The sequence below is a fragment of the Canis lupus genome, chromosome 1 (assembly GCF_003254725.2).
Source record: "Canis lupus dingo isolate Sandy chromosome 1, ASM325472v2, whole genome shotgun sequence".
NCBI lineage: Eukaryota > Metazoa > Chordata > Mammalia > Carnivora > Canidae > Canis > Canis lupus.
Genome location: NC_064243.1, coordinates 62,561,370 through 62,586,705, shown reverse-complemented (window position 1 = coordinate 62,586,705; position 25,336 = coordinate 62,561,370). Strand labels below are relative to the sequence as shown.

The 25,336-nt window shown below is 34.0% G+C and overlaps 1 protein-coding gene across 17 annotated transcripts in view; it reads left to right on the top strand.

Moving 5' to 3' along the window:
* TRDN (triadin) overlaps nucleotides 1-25,336 on the top strand; it is a 362,541-nt gene that overhangs the window by 224,038 nt on the left and 113,167 nt on the right. For all 17 annotated transcript variants that reach the window (XR_007413384.1, XR_007413383.1, XM_035705844.2 and 14 more), the window contains 6 exons: nucleotides 1,640-1,669; nucleotides 2,389-2,406; nucleotides 5,826-5,858; nucleotides 5,976-6,002; nucleotides 8,086-8,112; nucleotides 16,506-16,553. Coding sequence is in view for 15 of the 17 variants with exons in the window: in XM_035705844.2 (XP_035561737.2) it covers nucleotides 1,640-1,669; nucleotides 2,389-2,406; nucleotides 5,826-5,858; nucleotides 5,976-6,002; nucleotides 8,086-8,112; nucleotides 16,506-16,553 (183 nt within the window). In the remaining 2 variants the exon portion in view is untranslated. The remainder of the gene's footprint in view (nucleotides 1-1,639; nucleotides 1,670-2,388; nucleotides 2,407-5,825; nucleotides 5,859-5,975; nucleotides 6,003-8,085; nucleotides 8,113-16,505; nucleotides 16,554-25,336) is intronic.

Here is a 25,336-nt window from a genome sequence, read left to right as displayed (position 1 = left end):
ATATTCGTTATATTATGACACACTGGACATAATAATGCTTAATAGGTATTTATTGAATACGTAAATGTTTTGTTCCAAGGATATATTATTTTTCAAAATAGCATTTGTTTTCCCTTCATACATGGAACATATCCCTATTACAGAAAAGTTAAAAGTTCACAAGAAGAGATTGCAAAAATATCACTTGAATGACTTTATTTTTCTATTATGTGCATATCTATGGATTATTTAACAGCTCCATTAGTGTTCAGAAGATACTGTTTAATATTCCCATTATTTAGAAATGTAGAACAATGTTGTAAAAAGCCTCTTCCTATATTTATTTTTTATGATTATATAGCATTTTTTTTTTTGGATTTCTAGTAGTGGACTTACTATATCAAAAAAGCATGCTTATTTTTTTAAAGTATGCTTATTTTTATAACTTTCTAGTTATAAAGCAACTTTCAAGTTGCTTTCCTAAAATGTGTTTCTAGCTTATATTTCTATGAAAGTGAGTTTTCACTTATACCACACTATTACTGTCATTGGTTATCATTTTTTCATAAAACAACTCAGTTGACCACCTAACTGCTTTTTGTGAATAAACTCCCATTCATTGTCATCTCCAAACATTTTAGTTTCATCACTTCATTATGAAAGTAAAATCAAGGTGTCAAATGCGTCCCTATAAGACACACAAATCCATTAACTTACATATTATTAGTAAATGTCCACCATTCTCAATTCTAAAGCATACAACTATCAGCCAGAAAACAGTTTATCTACCTTTTGCAATGATCAATCATAGTTCATTATTACAATTCTAATTTCAATAATATTCAGAAAATTTCAAAGTTAAATTACAAAAGAGATAAAGAAAAAAAAGCAAAGATAAATAGAATATTTCTGAGCAGAAACTTGAGTTAAGCTGCCTCTATTCTAAAATAAACAGGGTCAGAAAACTCCCATTTTATTTTCCAGTGATAGGAACAGAAAGCTACATGGCCTAAATACTAAAAAATAATAAAATCTTCAGATCCAGGCTGAACACCCAAAGACTAAAAATAAAGCAGTTGTCTGCTGACCACTGATTACACAGTACTCTGTAGCAGCTACAAAATATAATGTGTTCATCAGTAACTGATGAGCCGACATCAGCCTGGTTTTTTCCCATTACAATAGAAATAACTGAATATTTGTATTATAAATATATTGATTGTTCAGAGAGTACAAAGCAGGTGATCCACATCGTGTGGCTTTAGATTGAGAAAATGAACAAACCACAGACTAAATTATGGGCTTCAGCCCATCTTTATGGAAGTAGACCATATATTGGCTCAGCTTGACTTTCTATTAAAAGGTTAAAGCTTTGATAGGCACCATATGATCTCTGTGAAAACTCTATGTGGATATTTTCTTTCATCTTTGTTCTTTTTTATAGTCTTCCTATTTCAGAAAATTTCTTGTGTACTCCCTCACTCTGTACTCATCTTCTCAAAAACAGTTATTTCTCTTTAAACCCCAGATTCTAGAAATACATCATGCATCAGTCCACTTTGTTGAAGATTATTTCAGAGTGTTTGGCATTTTATTGTAAACTAATCAGTTGTTGATTTATCGTATGTGCTTTATCAATTATTTATCTTTGTATTTTCAGATTCCAAGAAAACAAAAACACCTGTAGAAGGTATTGGAAGTATTTTCCTTTTCTGTCTTATATTTGATGAATTCCCAAATTGCATTTCCTCTTAAAGGATTATTGTAGAAGAAAAAACAATACATGAGAATATGGGATAGAGGAGAGAAAGTGAGAGAGAGAGAGAACATGTGGGAGAGAGGCAAATATTTTCTGACAATATTGCTATGAGGTATATTTGGCAAAATAAAAAATAAATACTGTGTATGTTTACCTTTCACAATAATTATTTTCAAAGAAATGTTTCTTGACAAAAAATTGAATAATGTTCAGAATCAAGCATTTATTTTACTAGAAAGCATAAATTCAATTAATCTTGGATACATCAGCATCAGTTAGGAACTGAATCGTCCCCTCTAAGTCTTGAATAGAATCATTACTCATCTGGCAACTCATATGTTTCTTTTGTATTTGCTTATATGTGATTATGTGTTCACCTGTGTTTAAGAAGACTGCAAGATATATATCATTGAAAATGGCTAAACCGTGTAATCCTAGTTTGATGCATTGTCAAACAATGCTTTGCACTCAAATTATGGAAACGCCTATAGTAGTAATCGGCAATACCTCAGAGCAACCTGAAATTCGAGAGAGAATGGTGGAAGGGGTTGGAAAAATTTTAGTCTAGTCAATATGTTGGGGGAGTAATTTTACCTTTAAACATTTTAAAAGCAATTGGTTTTTTAAATTGTTTTTATTTCTTTCAACAGAACATCCCAAGGGAAAAAGTAAGGAAATGCATGCAAAGTATATTTGTGTATATGTTTTCTTTTTTTCTCTTTACAACTATTATTGGCTTGCTGGTATATTTAGACTTGCAGTTTTGAATATCTCTTTTATATTTGATGCATGTGAGCTCTACTTGTTATTTTTTGTTAGAATGAAAAAAATATATATAACCTGAAGATCAGAGGGACTAAAAACCATGGCAGTCATTCTTAAATTCCTTCCCAAATTCATACAATCATCTAATAATATTATCCACAGCCTCATAACCAAAATTATAACTTCATTTCGGTTATTGGAATAAATTTAGTTCCTGTAAATTTAGTTCCTATAATCTGGTTAGTTCTCAGTCCTTAAAAAAGACCAAAGAGAAGTTGTTTTTCAGCCTGGTTTTATAACCTCTTTCCCTCTTATCTTTTTCCTTATATCCGTAAATATTTTGGCATGTCCATATGATATTTGACATTTCATTCTTAATGTGATTTCCCCCTTATAAGCACTGTGGCTTATATATGCATCGCTTGCAATCCATACCCTCCACTGTTGCTTTAACACCCTGTTAAAGCTGTTTGCTAACGGGAAAGCCAGATGCCTCTGCGTTGTATCTTTTGCAAGTACATGCTCTCTTCTGAAGGAATTAGGATATGTTGAACAAATGGAAACAAAAACCCCCCAATTTAACCCTATTCAATCAGCTGTTGAAAATCATCTCATTCCCAGAAATGCAGAGCTTTTAAAGATCCCAGTGATATTTAAAAAACGTCTGTTTTAAAACATACAACACTTTTTGAAGATTTTATGTATGTTTTGGTCCTCCAAAAGGTGAGGACACTGAGGCATTCTATGTCATAAAAATGCTCTAAGATGTTCTGTGGAAAGAATCATGAAATTATAGTACAACTCAGCCAGGGGGAGCAATCTATCTATAGAGAAGTATGTGTTCCTTCAGTTTCAAATTTATGTGTGTGCACAGCTGCTGATGAGCATTGGCTCACAGACAGACACAGAAACACTCTATAAACCAGTGCACCAGCAGGAAAATGGAGGATAACCAGAGATGTGAAAAATGATGTTAAATAATATATATGTAACCTTAAGGCCCTCACTTTATTGCAGGCTATATAATTTAAAAGATCTTGCAGACACACTGCATCTCTTTGGCAATCTTCAGAGAATTGGTATATTTAATTTTTTTTTAAAAAGGCCTTCCCAGGCATTCATTTACATCCCTCACTGAGAAGTTTGGTGGATTGTGACTTGGGCAGTAATAGAGAAAAGAAAAAAAAAATTCCTCTAAACAACTAATAATTCATTTTAAATTAACTTGTTTGCTCCGGTTTATCATCTAGAGTTGTTTTGTTTTGTTTTGTTTTTTTAAAAAGATTTATTTATTTATTTGAGAGAGAGCTCGCATGCTCGTGTGCTCACGTGTGAGACCACCAGTGGGGGGTGGGGGGAGAGCAGAGAGACAGAGAGAGAGAGAGAGAGCCTAGAGAAGTCGACTCCTGTCAGAGCCTGGGGGCTGACGTGGGGCTGGATGGCAAAAACGCACAAGATCATGACCTGAGTTGAAACCAAGAGTCAGACTCTGAGCAAACTGAGACACCCACCCAGATACCCCCAGACTTGCTTTTATTGTTGTTATGGTTATATCTTTGAATTTGTTTGACTTAGACTTTCTATCTTTAAGATTGCTTCTTTCAATTATACATCTCCATCCCTGTATTCTTACTTTGCTTCTACTTGTCTAGTTATCGCAATTAAGAAGTTATTCTTTTCTGAGTTTAAAATAAATCATGGTTGAGAAACAGGGTGAAAAGTACATGGGGGGATCTTCCTATACATATTTTTGAAAATTTTTATAAACTATAATTTTTTCAAAATAAAAAGCAAAAACAAGTCAATCATAGCTATGATTTGGCAGTCCTTGTTGAATTAAAGAGTATTTTACTTTATATTTATCAAAGATAATTCAATAACGATATCTTGAATTATCTTACATAATAAGTGCTCTTAACATTGTTCCAAATTAGCACGGGTGTTTTTCTGTTTATATGATGGCTTTCTGTTGTGATTGTAAGGGTCTTATTTTACCTTTGTAATACCACATATGCCAGAATTCAGTTTTGATGCATACCCAGATTGACTTCCAGTATTTTTTCAACTATCATTGCTTTGCAAATTTCTTAGATACATTACATGAATGGTGTTTCAGTTCAGCAGTAAATTAAGCAACACATTTAATTGCTCCATATTTTTCAAACAACTTTTGGCATGTTCTCACTGTGTTTAATTTTAGCTAAGTCACCTAAGTGTCTTCTTTTTGACTTGTGACGCTTGGTCAAGTCATTTGTTTATTTGTTTTACTGCCTGCATGCTTCTTGAGAGTGGATAAATTGCTCTTTATACTTATATGACTACATTCTTGATAAAATTGTACGCTTGAGTGACTGATGAGATGACTGTAGATTTGATGGCTCTCTGTGTTCCCAAAATATAGTTCTTAAAATTCTTTCAGCGTAAACATCTTCTAGTCTCCAAAATGTATTCATTGAATGAAACTTTAAAATAATCTCGTTGTACCTTTTCTTTAAAAAAAGCTTATAATAATGTACCTATGTTAAGACATTTCCTGAAAATCTTCTTTTAAATCAATTTGACAAGCTTGTCAAGGCAAAACAAAAAATAGGATTGCAGATAATAGCACTTCGCATAAAATTAGTACTTGCACTTTGTATAAAATTAGTTCTTATTATAATATAAATGTCGTCTTACTCTTGAGGCCAGAATAATGCATTGTCTCATACAATATTGACAGAAGTGGGTTCTTAAAAAGAAATACTATCTAAAAAGGACTCTATACGGAGCATTTGTCCTAAAAACAAGGGAAATGTGTTTTATTTTCCCCCGAAAATTCAATCTATTTCAGTGTCTTCAGTTTGCCGCAGAAAGGCCTTTGTCTTAAATAACTTTCAGTATAAGAAGAGTTCACCTTCCAAGAGGAACTCCAGATGAAATCTGTCCAACTGTATCTGAAAATCATTTTAAAAGAGTTGAAATAATTATCCTTTGTGTTTATTTTTTATCCCAAATTTATTTCATGTTGACCTAATACAATAGCAAACTAAATGTTTTCCATTATTTATAGACTCTAATTAATTTTTTTGGTTTATTATCCATGAAAAATTTAATTCCTCTTACACAAAATATTTTTATGCTCTTCTGTGAAGGAACTCAGTGAGGGAAAGAGAAGGAAAGATTTCTTTTATTCATTTTATTAGTTTGTTTTATTAGTTGCTGCAGTGTAGTATTAGCACATATATGTTTATCTGTGTTAAAGCGATTAAATTGTGACATATAAAATTGGAATAATAATAATAATAATAATAATAATAATAATAACAATAATACTATGTTTCAGAACAGGAAAAGAAAGAAAAATACGTGGAACCAGGTAACTGTTTTTAAATTCCTCTATCTTACTTTCATTATATTAATTTGCAATTGAATACTGAATTGTGATAGAATGGCTTAGAATGTTGACTTTTTCCTTTTCTTTTGTTTGATGCAGCAAAGTCGTCAAAGAAGGAACATTCAGGTGAGTTAGATTCATGTTCCTGGATTCTTCCTACCTGATGTCCCATGTTTATTAATATTGCAGCTTCAGACAGGTGGTAAGGACGATGCCAAGAAAAGGCAGAAAATCCCTTCAACCCATGGTCTTTACTTAAAATTCATGACATAGAGTTAATATCAATGTAGTTTCAGAAAACAGAAGCCAAATAATATGTTAGACTCTTGCTGTCCACTGAGAGTTCTGTGAACCAGCAGCATCAGGTTGTTAGAAATACAGTGTCTTTGGCTTCATCAGGGACTGACTAAATCAGAATCCCTAACTTCCTAAGACCTCCCATGAATTTGTCAGAGCAGTGTGTGAGAAGCACAGCTGAGTGTAAAATAACAAAAACAAAACAAAACAAGAAAAAAAAAACCCACTTTCTGTAAATGCATCCAATATTGCTTTACTTGTAAAATATGGAATATTCAATTCCAGCAAATATTCTCGCCCTATTCAAAACATTACTTAATGACATTCCTTGAGTACTCAGGGGAGCTGCAGCGAAAGTAGAGGCAAATTTTGCCCTCAGTATATTTATATTCTAATGGAGGAAAATTGAATTGAGAATCAACCATCAGTAAAACACACATACAAACAAATATATCTAAGAATACTGTTGGTGTGGATTCCAAATGGCTTTCTTAAAGGTTTCTATCATTTAGCTTGCCCTATCAGCTATTTCAAATTAAAATAAATGCAACTTTCTAAACCTATTTTACTGACTTCATTTTAAAATATTACATGTCGATTTTGCCTTCAAATTTTACTCAACGAACGTCACCAAGTTTTCGTTTGTGGGTATGTATGTGTAGGTAGTCATAGATCAATTTAATGTCCATTGGTTGTCTTCCCATTTTATTGCATTTAAATGGAAATTGCATTTACCCAGTGTTATGTAAATAACCAACCACACAAATTTAACTCAACTATTTCCTACCCCACCCCCATGCCTGCCACAGACTACAGCAAACAACAGGTTCAAAGCTCCATTTCTTATTCTTCTAAGTTTGTGAAACTTCCTCAGACAACGCAAATCCATTTAGTTTTTTTCTCCAACTAGTTCCCATAGCATCATCCTTTTTTCTTTATAATAGGCACTCACAATACTGTTATAATTACATTACCTTTTCTTGTTTCCATTTTAAAGAGTCAGAAATTAGAGTGCCTATTATAATGCCAGGCATACATACTGTAGGCACTTGATAATGGTTTATTAAATGAAAGGAGAAATACCAAATAGAATAACCACATTTAAAAAAATAAAAGGGAATGACTTTTAAATATTTTCCAAGATGAAATAAATAATCACATTTCATCATTTCACATTAACATTGATATTATTTATCCTTTGGGAAGGAATGCTTTTGTCTACCTTACAGAGAACAGAGATTTGTTCATTTGTGAGTAACATTCTCACAGGTGGGCCAAACACATATTCTCATTTATGCACATATGCAGAAAACTAAAATAGAGTATATATCATAGAAACACATAAACATGGAGAAACATTCAGAATGACTATGAGTATAATCAGTTTCAAGAATATTAATAAATAGCTAACTATTTATTATTATTGTCTAATATTAAACATGACAAAATACAATAACTTAAATTGCTTGAAATCATTATCTGTTTATTTCAGAGTATGATTACAGGGTAGCAGTGTGGCAGTAATTAGCTCTATTTTAACAATTGAAACCATCGGATAATTTATTAATTCTTTTCCTATGACTTTAAGGAAAATGCACTGGCTTGTATATAAAAACAATCAAATCCTTAGCTAATTGAAAAGGAAAACAAAATGAATAAGTTGTGAATGAGCATTCTGTGTTGGGAGAAGATATATATAAGTATAAAAAAATCTGTGGTTCATGGCATGTATTTATAGTACATCAAAGAAAATGTCACAGTGTTGTATTTTCTCCTTCTGAGACCAGTGTTTTTCCTTAGTTTCCAAGGTTATAATACAATCTTTAAGAAAATAAAAAACCTTAAACCTATTTGAGAAAGAGACTGTGGACTTGTAATTAATTTAGATCTTCTTGTTTCTTGTCTTTAACAGCTCCAAGTGAAAAACAAGTAAAAGCAAGTATGTTGAATAAAATTAAAAAAAAAAAAAAAAAAGAAAAGAGCATATTTCAGCAGCTTACTAATTTAAGTTTTCTGCTATAGACAAGGCTAATGCTAATTTTCGAGGCTGGCTTACCAAATGTTTCTTGCTATTAATATTTGTTGAACTAATATACATAATTATTCAACCTTTTCTTTTTTATCCATTTATTCTTCTTAAAATTTATTTTCATTTGGAAATGTTAATTTGTCCATATCATAACTCCTTTCTGAGTAGTTTGTATTTTTATTTTTTATTTTGATGAATAAATGATCTCTTCAGTTTCTTAAGCACATCAGACTTAATTTTCCTATTGATTAATCACTTGACCACATAGGTAGGCAACACAATTTGAATACCAGTGAAATCCATTGTGTCTTGAATGAAATGAAACCCCTAATAATTCTAACTACTGTTCATGTAATGTCATAATTTCCTTCTAAGGTTTATATCTTCAGATTATGAATACTGACAGAGAATTGATACCATGGCATTTGCATCCATATTAAGTTTGACAATATACTTAGGAAAAATGCTGGTTTCTTTGATGGTTTTTCTGAATTAGGTGAAGTACCTAACAGATTGTCACTAATGAAAATTATTTTAGGTGTAATGACTTCTAAGCTTTTCTAAGATTATGGTCAAATCTCAGTTTTATGCATGATGTAAATACAATAATATTTTTCATTTGGTTTGGAGCTGCATAGGTATTAATGATGGTACTAATACATAAAACAAATGTGTGTTTTATTTAGTGTCAGGATTTGAGATAGAGTATATCATTGGTGGATATATCAGATAAAAATTAGAAAATATAATTTTGAGTAACTGGGTAGGTACTTTTAAAAAATTAGAGTTGGAGGTATTTACATAGACATTCTAGACTTTGAGAGGTGTAACACGTATCTAAAATTTCATTTGTATTTTCATGAAAAATTTTAGTTGAATGTAAAGCTGATTGGAACTTTATATTATGGAATCCTCAGTATGCTAATACTTTGTAGAAATGCATAATCAAGAAAATATATAAAACAAAACTGATAATTTTGCAGCACTGGTAGAGAACTTTAGATTGAAGATTATGCTAAAAATGAACACTTTCTTCCTAGAAAAATACGACATATAGATAAAAATGTTGATTTGCAGTAAAACAACCCTGTAAGTTTTGCTGTCTATGAAACACACCATCCAATCAAGTTTTGAAGAGATCAGCATCTTTTGCAGGAAATTAGCAAATTGAGTTGCTAAATCATCTTAGGCCCATTATAAAAGTTTCAAAAGAATTAATACTCAACTCTTCACATGGTTGAGAGATTTAGACTTAACAGAAGCATTATCCCTCAATAAAAAAATTTAGAGATAATACATAAATTGTTTAAATTTTCTATTAACAACATGAACATCTATTTCTTCAAGTAAAAGTTGCCTTTTAGTCTTGAAACTATACAACAGAAGAATTTTTTCAGGGCAGCCCCGGTGGTGCAGTGGTTTAGCGCCGCCTGCAGCCCAGGGCGTGATCCTGGAGACCCTGGATCGAGTCCCACATCAGGTTCTCTGTATGATGCCTGCTTCTCCCTCTGCCTGTGTCTCTGCCTTTCTCCCTGTCTCTATGAATAAATAAATAAAATCTTAAAAAAAAAAAGATTTTTTTCACATCTGCTATGTACAATGGGCCTTTTGTAAAGTTATTGCCTAATGTAAAGGTTGCATATCATTAAAAATACTCTTGAAAATTCCTAAAATCACCATATATGAGCACATAGTTTTGTGTATATAACCTAAAAATTTGGGATATGATTTTACAGTATCTTAAATTACGAGAACAAATGAGAGTAAGATGTATAGCTAAATCAAGGTAAATTAAGTATTTATATGATACAATTGCAAGGTAATTTGGCATTAGCACTTCATTCAAGGAAATAACTAGAATGTCAATTAGGTTGGCGTGTGGAACCATTTCTTCTAGGTCCTAAGGAAATCAAAATTACTATAGGAAAAATACTGGAGGACACAGACAAACCCAGGAGCTGTATCAGTTCAGGGTGTTAGTTATCATGGTACCATGAGCTTCAAGGAAAGGGAAATCTTTCAGGTTCAATGATGTAGTGCTGTGAAGCAGCACTTAATACCTCCACATACAGAGTTATGTGTCAGTAATTCTGTGAATGGATGAAGACTGGCTGGGACCAAGCAGACATGCCAAACCTAGATTTACAATTTCTGCAAGTTAACACAAACCCATCTATCATAGGACATACAAAAATGTCTCAACACACCCAATTCCCTTCTCTGCAGTCCACGGTCCCTGCTTTCCCACACACTGGATAGCAACACAGGAGCTGACACTATGACATTTCCATTTCCAAGCAGGAAGAGGATGAAACAAGCAGATTTTGTAAGCCTTAGGTCATTTCAGATCTTTATCATTCTCCTTGGTGAATCTTCAGGAAGGAATGCAGTAGTCAAGGATTAGCAAATGTGTTTGACTACATCGTATCCTTTTTCCCCCAAGGACAATTCAGTGACCAGTGTGCCTCAAGACCTTGAGAAACACTGCTATTCATTACTTCCTTCTTTATATCAAGGACCACAGGGCTCTGATCATGTATTCCATGTGCATATTCTCTCAGTCTCTGGTCATTTTGAATTTTGAGCAAAAAAGTCTCCAAAGACCAAATCAGGACCAAAGGCTAGCCATTTTAAATCGTGGGTTTAAATTTACATGAAATGGCAATAATCAGGCATTTTTCTTCCCTTGGATATTAGTACCGCATTAGATTTGTGATATGCTCGGCCACCAAGCTTATGTCTATCACTTAACTACATTTCAGTACCTAAACATGTGAGTCTATCAGTTAATCTACTAATGCATGTCAAGATTCTTCAGGAGAAGCAGTATACAGAATTTTAAGATAAAGTCCCTTTGGGGCACCTGGCTGTTTCAGTCAGTGGAGCATGTGACTCTTGATCTTGGGTTGGTGAGTTTGAACCCCATATTGGATGCAGAGATTACTTTTTATAAAAAGGAGATAAAAAGTCCCTTGAATTTCATTAGTTATATGATATTAGAAAGAGTACTTGGGTACAATTTATATTAGTCAAAAACATGGCATGGCTTTTGGGATTCAATTACATACTCTGTCATGGAAATTCCTGGGGGAAATATCTATGGGCCTGAACAATAAGTCTGATGTTAATAAAGTGTGTCTAGAACACAGATTTTAGGAGCACTTGAGTGGTTCAGTGGTTGAGCTTCTGCCTTTGGCTCAGGTCATGATCTTGGGGTCCTGGGATTGAGTCCTACATCAGGCTTCCCACAGGAAGCTTGCTTATCCCTCTTATGTGTCTCTGCCTCTCTCTGTGTTTCTCTTGCATAAATAGATAAAATCTTTTAAAAAATAGAACACAGATTGCATCACATGTATGACCATGAATCTCAGTTGGTTAAAACAATATTCATATTCATATTCATATCATTTCAGAATAATTATTACTAGCACTTCCTTTCACTTGTTCAGTTTGGATAGTAAATTATAAGATCATGCCCCAAATCACAGACAATTCTGGCTAAATGAATTCAAAATATTATTGATATAATTCTAATAAAAGACAAACTACACACTTGGAAAAGATATCTGTAGCACATATAAGTAGCAAGAGATGAGTAGCAAAAAAATAAATAAAAATGAAAGACAAGATGACTTGATAGACAGTGGGTAGAAAAAGTGGATAAAAAGATTTAAGTAAGCATTAAAAACAACTCCACACATCATTTATAAACATATCAAAAATATTCAGTCTCTTAGTATATTGGAATTTTAATTAAAGCTCTACAATAAGAACTGTTGTACACATGCCAGATTGACCAAAAAAGAGGAAAATGATTATTCTGGTAATGGTAATGACGTGAAGCAATAGAAACTCTCACATACACTGTTGGTGTGAATGTAAAATTTGGGGGAACATTCTGGCATTTATCTGGAAAAATTAAACATGAGCAAATGCTATGACCCAGTAATTTCACTTTTAAGAAAATTCTTGCACATGTGTACCAGGAGACATGCGTGGAAATGTTCATAGCAGGATTATGTATAACAGCACAAAATCAGATGTGACCTAATGTTGATTGGCAGGAGAATGGATGTGTAGGCATTAGAATATATGCATACACATATATATAGTGGAATACTATACAGCAGTTAAAAATGATAACTACAGCTCCTCATGTCAACATGGCTTCTGTAAAAGGTTAAACTGAATTTATTTAAGCAAACAATGATTTGAATCAAGCAGTGCCAAAAACGAAAAATAGTTAGGGGTACTCTGTAGTCAAGGGCTAGGGCAGAGGCTTAAGAAGACACAGAAGCAAAGCAAAGCAATTATTTAATTGACTCGAATTTAAATGTTCATTTCATTGAGAAAACTTATTTGACCATCTTGATAGTTGTTCTTAAGTTTTAGTTTTCTCAGAAAAATCTAGATAATTCTGGCTTCAGTTTATTTACGTAAGCTAGCAAAGTCACTAGACTACCCCGGCTTAATAGCCTCTTTCACTATTTTAACACTGCATCTCAACATGATGTTTTGAAAGAAGCAAATCACAATAGTTAAATAATATAAATCAATTTTTATAGCTATCTCACTAAAGAATATAATATGGTCTATATAAAAATTATCTTCATTTAAAAATAAGTATATATAATAAAAAACTGTACTGAAAAATAAGGAAATGATTCATACAAAATTTAGGACAATGATGATTCTGAGATGAAAGGAAAGGCATGAGGTAGTGGAATGAGTTAAGAGATTTCAAAGTTTTAACAATATTTTATTTCTTAAGCATTTTTTTCTTTACCATTTGTTAAAATGTGTGCATATGCTATATGTCTTTCTGCCTCTCATTTCTATAATATTTATCATAATTAATTAGGCTTTAAAAACCCAGAGAATGAGAAGATAGAAGTGGTGACATTGTGTTGCAGCTCCCTCCGGCCATGATGGACCACAGAGAGATAAGCAGCTGGGGTAGGGGGCGGATATAAGCAAAGGATGTGGTTGTCTGTGGTTAGAGTGACATATTATGTGTCTGCAAGTATCACTGAAGTGGAAAACTGATGAGGTAGCAGACAGCAGTAATATTTGCAAGAAAAAATGCCTTGACTTGGCAGAAGGAGATGGGATGCAGGCTGGACTGGTATTAAATAGAGGCAGGGACTGAGCATCCTGTGGGATGCGCAGGAAAACAAATGGCACAGGCGGTGCTGGCGAGGTAGGGAAAATATGAGGTAGTGTAGTCTGCTTTTACTTTGTCTATGAATTTGTCCTAGCAGCTTGCCTCTGCACTGCAGGATACTGGTAGCTTGAGGAGGGGAGGGAATGCACGGGCTTGTTGTCTAGAATGAGAAAACAAACTCCCTACATCTGTGCTAGTATTGCTGGTCAGGGCTGAACACTCTCTTAAATATTGAACTGAGACCTTTCAAGTGAGATCTGCAGCAGGGTGAGTTTGGATGGCTGTTTGGGTGGCAGGCATAAGGTAGTTTTGGTGTTTGGGGGGCATAATGGGTTGAGTTGTGTCTGCCCCCACCAAAGGATATGTTAAGAGTCTTAAGTCAGTACCATTGAAATGTGACCTTATTTCAAAATCAAGTTAGGAAGAGGTCATACTGGATTAGAATGGGCCCTGAATCCAGTGACAGGTACCTTTATAAGGAGAGGGAGATTTGGAGACACGTAGAGACACACAAATGAAAGATAACTATGAGAACATAAAAGGAGGAACTGGGGTGGTGCATCTATAAACCAGTAAATGCCAAAGGTCACCAGGAACCACCAGGAGCTAGGAAGAGGCAAGGAAGGATTCTTTCCAGGAGAATTCAGAAATGACTTCAGAGGATGGCCCAACAACACCTTCATTTTGGACTTCTTGCCTCTCGAATGGTGAAAGAATAAATTTCTGATGTCTTTAGCCACCCAACAGTTGAAAAGCAGTCTGGGAGACCACTGCAGCTAATGATTATTAAAGTAAACACTAAGTGAGTGATGTTACCATGGCTTATTTAAATATAAGCTTGGTAAGTGAGAAAAAATATATACAAATATAAGCTTGGTAAGAATTAAAGTGAGAATATGAAGAAGATCTGGAGACTGCGAAAGGCGTAGGATCAAAAGAATGAAAGTATTGATGGAGTCAGATTCTATTTGGAAAAGGTTCTTGAGTAAGTGAGATATGAGAGAAGAATGGTGCAGTGATGCCAGAGAATAGGATTTGGGGGATCAAAGTTTTGGCAGCAAAAGAAAAGTCCAAGAGTATGTTGGTTGGTGGGTGGTAGCAATCAGAGAATTGGAGTCCAGTTTTTAGAAGTGAGGAGGCTAAGGCAATGAGAGATCAAGCGGGCATATGAATTGTGTGTGTAAGTGACTCCCAATCCTGGTTAAATGTCTTGGGAAACTTCCAGTATATATTATAGTCCAGCCTTATCCCAGACTTAGAATCTCAAAGCTTTCCAATTATGGACTCGTAATAGCCCCCTCGCTTATTCTAATGGGAAACTGTGATTGAGAGTTGTTTTGAATCAAATCTCACAGCAGTAATGGAGAAGATGACAACTATGCACAAAAATACTCAATGAGAAATGGGGCAAGGGTATAAGGCTGGTTAAAGACAATGAAAAAGAGGGATAGGGCCAGGTGCAACCTAATAGTGTTTATTTCAAAGGAACTGGAATTTAGAGGAAGCAAGGCGATCACAACCTTTGAGAAGTAATGAGACAAAGAGGATATATACATCACTTCCGGAAGCTTTGGTCCGTAGGGGATGGGAAAACAAACTTTCTTCATTTTAGAAGACTGCTTGCAGGGACGCAGTGTCCTTAGGGGGCGAGGTTAAAAGAAGTGGTTAAAAGAAGAAAGCAATGCACATTCTGAATAGAGGCTGAGGGTACAGGGGTGTGTATTGTGGTGGAGTTGACTTGGAAAGGACTTGGAAAGAGTCTGTTTTTAAAAGAAATGTAAACTCTGTTTTCCCCCGGAAGCCTAGACTCATGGTAGCAACTGAAGTAAAGGGAGGGAGATCCCTGAAGAATTAGTCTTGACTGTGCCTTAGGGGGACATTTGGTTATCAGTGTCAAACTGTGGTCCAGACCAGCAACACAAGCATCACTTGGGAATTGATTAGAAATGTGAATTCTCAGGACATGCCCCAAACTCACTGGCTTAAACCCTCTGGGCTCAGCATCTGTGTTTTAACAGCCCATGGGTGACTCCGATGCATGCTGAGAACCACTGGTGTGAAGTCTTTATCTGGAAGGTATATAACAGCCAGGAGTCTGGATAGTCCTGAACTCAGGGTCTTAAGGCAGCCTGGAGAGGAGGATACTCACATGACTACTTGCCTAGACTCAACTTGTAAAGCTTGTGGTATCTAACACTCTGGAATTAAAACCTGAACATAATGTGAAGGCCTTCTTTGACATCTGATCTTTCTCACCACTCAATGTCATAGGGAGGGCAAGAGGGCATGAAGAGTCTTATTGTTTGGCTGTTCCCAGAGGCTCCACTGTTGAATGTATATGAGTGAGGGGGATATATTCAGATACCAATAAGAATAAAAATAAACTTAGGTGACTAAGGAGAATAACATCAAAAAGTCAAAAAGTTATTAAAATAAGTAAATCAAGATTTATAAATATTGACCAGTTCATTAGTATTTTTCTTTATTTTCTTCCGAACTAGAGAAAACTTTAATTAGCACGGATTTGAGGTCCAAAATTTTGTACTAGGACCAGCATTTCAAATTATGTCTTGAAAGCAGCTCTCTTATATTCCACACTAGATATTCAGAGAAACTGCAAGAAGACTCTTGGGCCTTTTGTTTTCCACCACCTCCCTCTCTCTGTCTCTCTAAGAAATATTCAAATGGAATTTTATATAATATTAGGGTGAATCTTTTATAATATAAAGCTAATTGATTGAGGTCAAATACTGCTTGTCATCCCCATAATTAAGACTAAATGAAGAAGTCTTTTGAAGTCCTCTTCCCTGCAACTCATGCATCATTTTAGATTTAAGCATAAGCCAATTAGTATTCCAGTGTATTTTGTGAAATAAGCCACCTTGTTTTATGGCCACTACTTACATAAGCACTAAGATTTAATGCCATGGAGTTGTATCTTGGAGAGATAAGAGAGTTCATTACCTAAAAAAATATGTAAGTACTTGATAGAGTGGTTTTTCTCTGCTGCTTGCTTTGCTCTCAGGTGCCATGTTTTATCTTTTGGGCACTTTTAGTCTTGTCTGATTTACAATATCATAATATATTGACCTGGCATTTCTGATATCCATTTCTCATTCCTTAATATCTGAATTTGCAGAAACTGAACGAGCCAAAGAAGAGACTAGTGCTGCCTCAACTAAAAAAGGTAAATGCAGCGTAAAGAAAAAGATGCTATGGCTATAGCTTATTTCTGCTAAGGTTTCTAACTTAATGTCTTGTTCAATGCTTATAGAAGAGCTCTATTTATTGATTATACTATTTCATTGATACAGAAACAGACCCACTTTGCACAAGATTTATGGGATCTGTGCTAACAAGGTTTTGTCTTCAGTGTTCTAGTTCCAAAGGTTTCATTCCTTTAGGGTGATAAACTAAAACCAGTAATTATAGTACAGTTGCAAGTTAGTTTTTTAAAACTGGAAAAATGCTGCTATTTAAGCTCAACAGGATCCCAATCATCTGAAGAGCATTCAAATTCAATATACTCCCTTAGGAAGACAAGGCTTGAACAAATGAAACTTGGAGTAGGAGATCTTACATGAACAATGCTCACGTTGTGCTTGAATAATATTAGATTAGAAAATGTGCTTCTTGAAATGCTTGCTCACTTGGGGACATTTTGCTTTAAGAAATATTAGAAAGTTTGGAATTTAAGTTTCAGTTATTTCTCTTAACCATGTTGAATCAGAGGCAACTGTTTACATGAATATTGACTCCCTTTAGGAGACATTAAAAATAATATTTTTGAGAACATTACTATACATTAAAATTAATCATCATGATTAGAAGTTTGACATATTTCCAATTCAAAATACACTGGATTGGGACTCCTGGGTGGTTCAGTGGTTGAGTGTTGGCCTTTGGCTCAGGGTGTGAATCTGAAGTTCCAGGATCAAGTCCTACATCAGGCTCCCTCCCTGCATGGAGCCTGCCTCTCGCTCTGCCTATGTCTCTGCCTCTCTGTGTCTCTCATGAATAAAGAAATCAAGTCTTTAAAAAAAAAAAAAGAAAAAGAAAAAGAAAATAAAATATGTGATTCTGTTTTGCAGATAGAAATGAAATCAGTAATATATCCAATGTTGTTAGAAGCAGCATCTCAAGAGACCATTTAACAACCTCACATACACGCACACACACACCTCCACAGATACCTTTTCACACATACCCCAGTAAAACAGCATTCCATTTTTCTCCTAAAACACTCTCTTATTGCATGTACTTTATAGGGAGAATACATATCAGAACTCTAGGGAGATATAAATTGTACATAGCATACATCCACATTCTCAATGCCAAGCAACTTATATACATATATATTAATATAAATGTATACATGGATATAAATTAACACAATATAGATTTATGTATTAGTTGATAAATTATAATATAAACTAAGATATTCCATTAACACATAAATTAATGCATAAGGTAGTATACATATATATATAAAGATAAGACAAAAATTAGATTAGATAAAGAATATTTAAAAAAAATATATAAATTTTTGTAAGGTAATTAATAGAAGCTAGAGTTATTAAAATTAAATCCTAACTATATCTTTTCTAATAACCTAATATTTGTTGTGCCATTTTTCATAAGTGATTACAGTACATGTTGTATTGATATCTTCTGCTAGATATCAATGTGTCCTAAGTGGTAGAGTCATAAATTCATCAAAGTCCAAAGTCCACATTAATGTATCACATTCTTTCATGGTGTCTTATTTTCAAATCAATTTTCCTTGTTGGCATTAAGTGGAATGTGAGCTAATGCCTTCATACCATGAAATGGCTAAAGGTCTAATACAAATTCAGAGAAAGTCATTAAACTAGGCTCAGTTAAGTGAATATGAGGCCAGGAAATTGATATGTGTTAAAAGCAAGAACAAAAGTGAGGCAAAGTTGTGTTTCAAAGTTAGTAGCCAATCATGAGGCCAGTGGGGTGTCCTAATAGCAGTTATTTGGGGTTCATATGGAATTAGATTTCAGATACTGAAACTTAGGGAATTCTTGATTATGAAAGACAATCTGGAGACAGAGTTAAGTAAGAAGGAAAGATTTAAATACTAGTAACTGAGCCCTGCACAGATTCTGAATCACTTGGAGCCTGGATATTAGGGTAGAAATACAAGCACACATAGTTTGGAGTCCAATCAGATCAAATGGAAGTGAGCAAAGATGCTGAATTGAGATTGAACTATCACTTAGTGAACTCATTGGGATCTTCAGCCAAGAATGGTCCCTGAGTTTAGAGTAAAGCCAATATTTTGGTTGGGGTTAAGTAGACTTGACTGGTAGATTTACAGTGGAATGAAAGAGGAGAACTAAACTTTTAATGAAAATAAACTGCTGGCTCCAACTACTCTGCTTCTAGTTAGTCTTAGATATCACACTTCAATTCTTAACTTAAATATGATTCTGCAGGGACCCCTGGGTGACTCAGCAGTTGAGCATCTGCCTTTGGCTCAGGGCGTGATCCTGGGGTCCTGGGATCCCCGCAGGGAGCCTGATTCTCCCTCTGCCTATGTCTCTGCCTCTTTCTGTGTCTCTCATGAATAAATAAAGAAAATCTTTAAATAAATAAATAAATAAATAAATAAATAAATAAATAATAACTGACTGACTGACTTTGCATATTAAATCTGCCTGCAACTACAGTATGAACAGAAACAAGTGTTCTTTCCAAGGCTGTCATAAATATTTTGAAATTCTGGAACTGCTTTACCACTTCAACAAGTTACAAGCAAAAAAAAAAAAAAAAAAAGACTTCTCTCATTTGTCAAGTAGTTTTCCTGTCCGCTACCCTCTCACTGACAACCGATCATACATGAAAATACATGTGGTTTCATCATGCATTTAGTAGCCAGACCCTAATCTCCACAATACTTAGCATATTTTGCAAGATTCAACTTCTAGTCTTTCAAAACTAAGTAGAATAAGAAAGTTATTTAAGAATTATTTTTGGTTTCAAAACATTATAAATTGTTCTTCTACATTGAGGTTTGAACTAGGGATTATATAGCAACGTTAAGTGGAAATTACTGATTTTGTGCTTGCTTTAAAATTTTCACAGTTAAAAGAACTTAATATTTTAAATTAATTTCAGTGTGCCAACTTATATATCTAGTATGAATTGTTTGATCTTAAGCCTACTATTAAGTCATATTTTCAGGGGATATATAGTATTTAATTTTCAATATATCATCCTACTAATTTAAATTTGTTTTGCAGCATTCAAATCATGTCCACTTTCATTTAACATCTATTTATGGTTCACATACTAGAAACATAGTTAAGGGAAAATGTAGATGTCAATATTGTTTTTGAGCAATTAAAAATACTGAAAAATAGGAATCTAAGTTGTTTGGGCCTCAATTTTTGGTATCACCTAAAAGTTTTCTATGTAATTATAGTACATGGTTCAAAGCCAACAGGGTGAAGAGATAAATACAGATAAATTTCCATAGGAGTTTAAAATTTTTTCTTACCTGGGGAAAAGTAAAGTCACATTACTATATAAGGTGACTTTGGAGCTAAGTTTTAAATAGCAGAATTTTGTTATGTAATCATTAGTTGGAAGGGTATCTTGAGAACAAGGCAAAGTGGTGGGAAATGGTAGGATGTATATGAGGAACAGCAAGGGTCTCAGGAACATGGTATGAATTAATACAACCAGGGCTAATAATGTTGTAAAATGGACTGATTTAAGAATTGGACAATACTCCATGGGCATTAGGGAATTAATGAAAATTTTAAGTATAGGAATAACACTCAGACATTTGCTTTAGGAAGAGACAGTGTAGTTATGACGTAATAATGTAGATGACATGTAGTAGGACCTGGTATTAATTATGAGGTTGCAAAGGAGGGATATTAATAGAATTTGACAACTTACCAGCTTTGGGAGGGAAAAAAAGAAATGACTTAATGACAATAGTAAGTTTTCAGACTGGGTGCTACAAGAATATTGTTGATATCATTATAAAAATTAAGAAGGAATGTGAGAAGTAGTTTGGGGAGGGAAGACAAGATTTATTTTAGATATATTTAAATTAAAGTGCTAGTAGCATATGCAAGTGACATCACATAGGTGGCTCTAAATGTAAAACTAGAGCTCCAGACAATGGCAAGACTGCAGATATATAGGTGGGTTAATGGTGGAAACAGTAAAAGTCTGTGAGCTTGTCATGAAGAGATGGCCTAGAGAAAGAACAGAGCTGGGGTGGAATGCTAGGGAACATGTACATTTGGAGGAAAGAGGGCAAGGAAAGTCAAAGAAAAAAAAGGAAAAAGTGAATAGAAAGATTAAAAGAAAAATAGATGTAATTATTTATAATGTGATAGTAACCATAGACAAGAAACCATTCCAGTGACAAGGTAGAGGTCATCATGTCATTTGGCAAGTGGATAATTATTCATGATTTTTAAAAGAGAATTCTCAGGGTGGCTCAGGTCATGATCCCAGGATCCTGGGATCAAGTCCCACATCAGGCTCCCTGCTCAATGGGGAGCCTACTTCTCCCTTTCTGCTGCTCCCCTTGCTTGTTCTCTCTCTCTCTTCTCTCTCTGTCAAAGAAATCAATAAAAAAAATCTTTTTAAAAAATCAAAAGATAAAAGAATTTTCAGGGAATGGCACATTTGAAAGCCTTTATGCCAAATTGATTGAAGGAAGAGGAAGTGAAAGATAACAGGCAATTATGATGAAGAAAATGGCTCGAGGGATCCCTGGGTGGCGCAGCGGTTTGGCGCCTGCCTTTGGCCCAGGGCGCAATCCTGGAGACCCGGGATCGAATCCCACATCGGGCTCCCGGTGCATGGAGCCTGCTTCTCCCTCTGCCTGTGTCTCTGTGCCTCTCTCTCTCTGTGACTATCATAAATAAATTAAAAAATTAAAAAAAATTAAAAAAAAAAAAAGAAAATGGCTCGAAATAAAAGGAGAAGAAGGTTAGTAGCTCGATTTTGTTGTTTAATCTAAAGCCATCTCCCTTTTGATCTCACAGGTAAAGTATTTATCCTTCTTTTCAAGACCAACTTCTCCAGTTGTATCCTTCTTAACCAAGCATCCATGCTTTTTTGTAGTATCATCCTCTTTCTTATCGATTTTATTCCTCATTTTGGAAATATTCTCAACTTCAAAACTCCTTTTTCTTGATTACTATTTCTCTCTCTACCATTTTCTCCCCACATTTTATCAGTTTTCTGGATACTGAAGCACTAGTACTGCTTCACATCTCCCCCAAGGATGAGCCTTCTGTCTCTACTGTGCCACTGATGCTCTGGATAATGCTGATGATGTTATCAGTGCTAAACCGAAGGAACCATTTCAGTACTCATATTACTAGGTTTCTCAGTTGTTTTTTTTTACCACTTTGTCTCTTCCCTAAGCTTCTCTTTTGTTGGCCTATCATGACGACATAGTCTCCTGGTTCTGCCCAATATTATTTGACCTTTTATTTCTGACTTGTGTTTGTGGTTTTTTTTCTTTACTGACTCTTAAATTATTGATGTTCCCAGATTCCATTATTAATACTCTAAACTTTTCATTTTATATTGTCTCTTTGTGAAATACATCAACTTGAAAGCAGGAGGATGGTCTTATGAATATACTGATTAGTTAGCATCATCTAAGAATTGGTGAGAAACCTCTCTTTCCTGTCTCTCCACCATAATACATATCCAAGGACCCTTATATCCAAGATGTAAGACTGTTTCTTCTAAGATTAATGATTTATCCCATTGTTTTAGTCATTGACATCCCCAGGCTGTACCTTTAAAATCTGAATAACCCTTGGGCAGATATCATTGCATTCTTATTTTCTTGGAAATAATAGTTTATCATACTAAGGCTGTAGGTCTACATCCCAGAAATAATGTATAAATATCATGTGGGGGACATTTCAAACTGTAAATACTTTCCTAACACTCCTCATTTCTTTACCAGGATTCTAGCATACCCCCATCTCCAAGTAAGCCTCACGGCTTAGGTAAAAGCCTACTGCTAATGGGAACACATCAGGGCCTTCAAGAGTGATGAGGGTCAAGAAAAGAGATTACATTGTATTGGAGAATTAAGTCCCTAAAGAAAATTGAGGAGAAGAGTAATGAAATAAAAGCCTGAAACTACAGAAATCAACTTCTCTTTCACAGTTTAGCTCAAGACTATCTCTAATCCAAGCATTACTTTCAAAGAGTGTTAGTTACTTTGTTTCCTTTATATTAGTTGGAATCTCTGAAGAAGTACAATATAAATTTACTTTCCCTTTCTAAAGTAAACCTTTCCAAATGTAGAGAAAAGAGAATTTCTCTTAGCACCAAAGGAGATTTCAAGTACTCTGTAGCATAGAAAGAGAAATTGAAAGAGGTCTTCTTTTGTCCAGGTAGTTAGAAAATCCACTTAATTACATGAGCTATTTATTTCTAAACTTTACTCCCTATAGAATTAGGCTTGATGAATTTTACATCAGAAGTAGAAATGAAAGGATCTATCATTTCATGCAAAATGTGTTCTTTTCTGTACAGATAATCAGTATTTTCAGTGACCTTTTCTGAGTAACAGCAACAAAAAACAGTGCTTTAGGGGACTATCCTTCTCTATTTAATATGAATGCAGAACCCATCGTTGAAAAGAAAACTTGGTCTTTGTATGTAAGTTACATTCAAATTATTTATTGTGAGGTATTTACCTTTCAGAAGATCAAGATAAAATAAACTGGAAAGTACATATTTGCTATACCATATGTATAATGAGTCGTCTGGATGAAATAACTATGAATAAGACTTTATACCCATGGGTTTTATTATAATTACAAATTATCAGTGTTTCATTTCCATTAATGTACCACACATCTTACTAGCTCCTTTATGTAAAGTGTGTGTAGTAAAGTTTGACTCTAGTTGGAATTCAAGTCCTTCTCTAATTGGCCTCATTCTATTTTAAATTATTCCATATCTCCTCTATGGGAATACTCTCCTTCAGCTAAACTTGTTCACTTTTCTCTAGGCATACTTAAGACTTTCTTGTTCCTTTGTCTTTCTTCACATCTTATTGACTACACCTAAAATTAATCCTATTCTGGAAAATCACTAACACCAAAGCTTACTCATTTTCCTTCTCAAATAATATTGACACATATTATTTGTGAACTAATACACTTAATTACTAAGCAAAAATATATTAATCATCTGCTATGTTAGAAACAATGCCAGATACTGAGATACTGTAATAAATGTAAGCAATACATGTTTAAATATCCCATGTAGCAAAGAAAAAAAATGACAGTAAAATTTGGAAATATGTTGATCTATATATGATGAAAACATTACATTGAATCTTGGGGTGCAACTAAACAATGCTTGCATAAAGTTTATGCTCTTTAAAATTATTCATTAGAGGGGATTCCTGGGTGGCTCAGTGGTTTAGCGCCTGCCTTCGGCCCAGGGCATGATCCTGGGGTCCCGGGATCGGGTCCCACGTCGGGCTCCCTACAAGGAACCTGCTTCTCCCTCAGCCTGTGTCTCTGCCTCTCTCTCTCTCTTTCCCCCTCCCCCATGTCTCTCATGAATAAATAAATAAAATCTTTAAAAAAATAAAATTATTCATTAGAGAAGAAGAAAGGCTGAAAATTGAATATCTATAAAGCCAATATTTTTTAACACAGATAATTAAACTCAAAGAAAGTAGAAGGAAGAGAAATAAAAATGTAATAATAAAAGCTAATGAAGTAATAAATTAAATTGTACAATAGGGAAAGAAAAGAAGTCAAAATTAGATTCTCCAGAAAACCTAATAAAATTGATAGGCTCTTATGAAAACTTATTAAGAAAAAAGAGAGAAGGCACAAAACATCAATATCAGAAAATTAAAGGGAGGCATCATTACAGATCCTACAGACAAAAATAGAAACATTTTCCAATAAATCTGAAAATTTTAATGAAATTCATATTTTGAATCTATAACTATAATACTTCCCCAAAGAAAATTCTAGCCAGATGGCTTTACTGGTGAATTCTTTCAAACACTTAAGGAAAAATTAGTACTAATCTTACCCTCTACCCTAACAATAGAAAAAGAGGAAGCATTCACTTATTTTACGGAGGTAGAATAACCTTGCTGCAAAACCTAATAAGAACTAAACAAGAAAGGAAACATATAAGCTAACTTCTTTTGTGAAGATAGAGGCATAGACCAAACAAAATATTAGCAGATCATGTCTGGTAATATGCATGAAAGATAAAATGTAATGAGGTTGGTTTTATTTGAGGAATGTAATTTGATAAAAAGACATTGTAATCAACCAGAATAATAGAATAAAAGGAAATTACATTCATCATAGTAGATCCGTTTGATATAATTCATCACTAGAGTAGACAGAAACTTCCTTAATCTGGTAAGATATATAAAAACCATTAGTAAATATCATACTCAACAGAGAAAAATGGGGAGATTTCCATCTGAGAATTAGAATGACACAAGAATGTCTGTTATTACCACTTCTGTTATCCATTGTACTAGAAATTTTAGTCAGTGCAATAAGGTGAGAGAAATAAATAATACATATAAAAATAGAAAAGAAATAAATCATTAGTTACAGATGAAATTATTAATTACTTGAAACATTCCAAAGGATTTACAGATGAACTATTATAACTAATGAGTAAATTTAGCAAGTTTTCTGTAAAAAAGTTGTGCTACCCTCTCCTCCTTTCTCTGGTTCATGAAATTGTTTTGTTTTGTTTTGTTTTTTAATAGATCATGGCCGATTATGATGTAGACAAATTTGATTGCTTTGATGATTTCTTCAGAATATTATTCAATATGTTTTATATCTTGTATTTGATTAAACTGAAAGCTGAATCTTTGGCTCAACTGGATTCCAGTTGCATGCTTTGGCAAGAATACTTCAGAAGGCAATTCTATATATATATAAA